General features: G+C 41.8%; 1 protein-coding gene across 1 annotated transcript in view; it reads right to left on the reverse strand.

The window, feature by feature from the left end:
• CNKSR3 (CNKSR family member 3) overlaps positions 1 to 2,337 on the reverse strand; it is a 39,757-nt gene that overhangs the window by 7,018 nt on the left and 30,402 nt on the right. The window contains exon 9 of the mRNA XM_008566429.1: positions 1,573 to 1,697. Within this exon, the coding sequence (XP_008564651.1) occupies positions 1,573 to 1,697 (125 nt within the window). The remainder of the gene's footprint in view (positions 1 to 1,572; positions 1,698 to 2,337) is intronic.

Raw genomic sequence — 2,337 nt, forward strand, 5'->3', positions numbered from 1 at the left:
CAGCAAAATTTGGATTCTATCTAAACGTCAGTTTGTAATAAAATTTTAAATTAATGTTAGTAATTTTAATTTAAATTTTAATTTAAATTAATTTTAAATTAAAGTTAGCAGCTGGTTACATTTTTTGCATTTCATAAATTCCATTAGACGATCAGTACAAAAACTACTACACAAAATACAGAAATCCCCCCACTCACAAAGCTCTCAAGACTCTACTAGTTTCTCTGTAACCATTTACATTTTTTATTGCTCAGAAAATATCCTTCATTAGTGGCAGGTGTGTGCACACAAGCACGTGCGAGGATCTCCCCCAAGTAGATTAAAAGCCCCAGTTCCCTTTGTCCCTCACCGTGTACATTCCCCTTTTTCTGCCACTACTCCTGTGACCCCACACGGAGGCCCAGACAAGAACACTTAGGGTCAGGAGAAGGGATCTCCCTACAATTTCTGATAGAACAATCCACACACTGGTTGTAATTGTAACCCTGTGCTCTGTATATGTGGAAGCAATCACAACTTGTAGCTTTCAACACACTTAAGATCCTGTGAACCAGAAAGTCCCTGATCATTTGAGGTAGATTCCCTACATGCTGTTATAAATCCCGGGTAAACCAAGACTCAAGGAAGAGGAAAACGATGTTAAATCTCCTCTGTACCCAGGGAAGAAAGACCATAGAAGCAAACAGCTCAGCTTCAGACAAAAACAAATGAAAAACTCCAATATAAAGCAAGATGTCACTATAGTAAACTCAGCCTGAATGTTGTCTTACGAAATATTATTTCTCAATTTATTCTTAAACAGTTGAAGAAGATATTGGCAGTTCTCTGGGGGCATTGACCAAGTCTGTGTTTTGCGTCAGATGGAAACCCAGACCAACGCTCAGTAAATGTCCTGAGTAAATGGGCCAGATTCTCTAGCATATATAACTATGTGCATTGATATAAATCAGCCTAGATCATACCAAAATCATTTCCTATCCCATCCAGTATGATCATCCCCATTACACCATATAAAATTTAAAAGAGCCATTAAGAAAGCAACAATCTTTAAGAATTTATAATAGACATTCACATGTGCTAATATGGAGTCCACACCTACACTCACATGGTTTTTTAAAAAGTCCTATGAAGAACACATCTCTCTAAGCAAAATAAAGCTGTAACTGCAATTAAGCTCCCAGAAATTTTATCTTCCTCCCCAGAAATGAATTTACCATGGAGTTAATGAAACTTAAGCCTCAGGAACCCCCGGACAGCCTCTGTCAAGGCCCCAGGAAGAGTCTCAGCCATGTGTTCCCAAAAGGATATGCTTTCATAAATTTTTCACAAGATATTTCTTAAAGAGCCTCCTCCCTACCAAACTATCACTTACAGCCCTATAAAACCTGGGTCTACCCCTACAGTTCTCCTAAAGTAAGTCTGATGATACTTTGTAACAGTAGTTTCAAGACTCAGCCATGTCATGCTGTAGTTCAGCAACTTCCTCTCTCCAGATCCTCATGGTCTTTACATCACATTTAGAACCTACACAGACAGGAGAAGGGCACACCTTGGCAGGGGACGTTCACATACCGGGGAGAGTAGGGAACAGCTGGCGGAGGAGGAATGTAAAGATCCAGGATGGCTGGCTTCTCCTTCTTCAGCGAGGTATCCATGGTGCTTTCTGGGGACTGGGTGGTCGTGGGTGGAGGTGAGGTCTGAAAGAGGAGCACCGCAGGAGTGCAAAAGAGTGGAGGTCAACTCAGAGATCATTCTCAGCCTAGCTCTCTGCTCCCCAAACCAGCACCAGCCCTGCATGTCATCAGGCGTCTGGCCATCCATGCGTTTACAGCTATTGGCAACACTCAACTTCTAGGCTTCCCTGAAACACGCAGGATTAACTGAAGGTTTTCTAAGACGAGATGCACAGTAGTTGAGAAGCACAGGCCCGGGAGCCAGGTGCCAGGGTTCTAGCTCTGAGCAAATCACTTCAACATCCGTGCCGCAGTTTCCTCCTAAGCAAAAGAGTGACACTGACAATACCTCTCGCATAGAGTTGTAGTGAGGATTAAATGAGTTAGTTCGTGAACATCACTAGCAACGCTACTATGAACTAAAAGGGCGGGTTTGGAGCTTTCTAAACATCTAGGTGTGATCCTGGCAATATTTATTAGCTGCGTACCAATAAGCAAATCACTCAGCTTCTCTGTGCCTTGTCTATAAAATGGGAACAAATGGGGACAAGAACAGTACCAACATAGGGTAGGTGTGAGAATTAATGAGAGAATACAAGTAAAAGGTCTAGAAAACTGCTTTTGCATAGGGAGTACACAACTTTACACTGTTTAATTTCATATC

This window comes from Galeopterus variegatus, unplaced genomic scaffold (assembly GCF_000696425.1).
Source record: "Galeopterus variegatus unplaced genomic scaffold, G_variegatus-3.0.2 Scaffold241, whole genome shotgun sequence".
Lineage (NCBI taxonomy): Eukaryota > Metazoa > Chordata > Mammalia > Dermoptera > Cynocephalidae > Galeopterus > Galeopterus variegatus.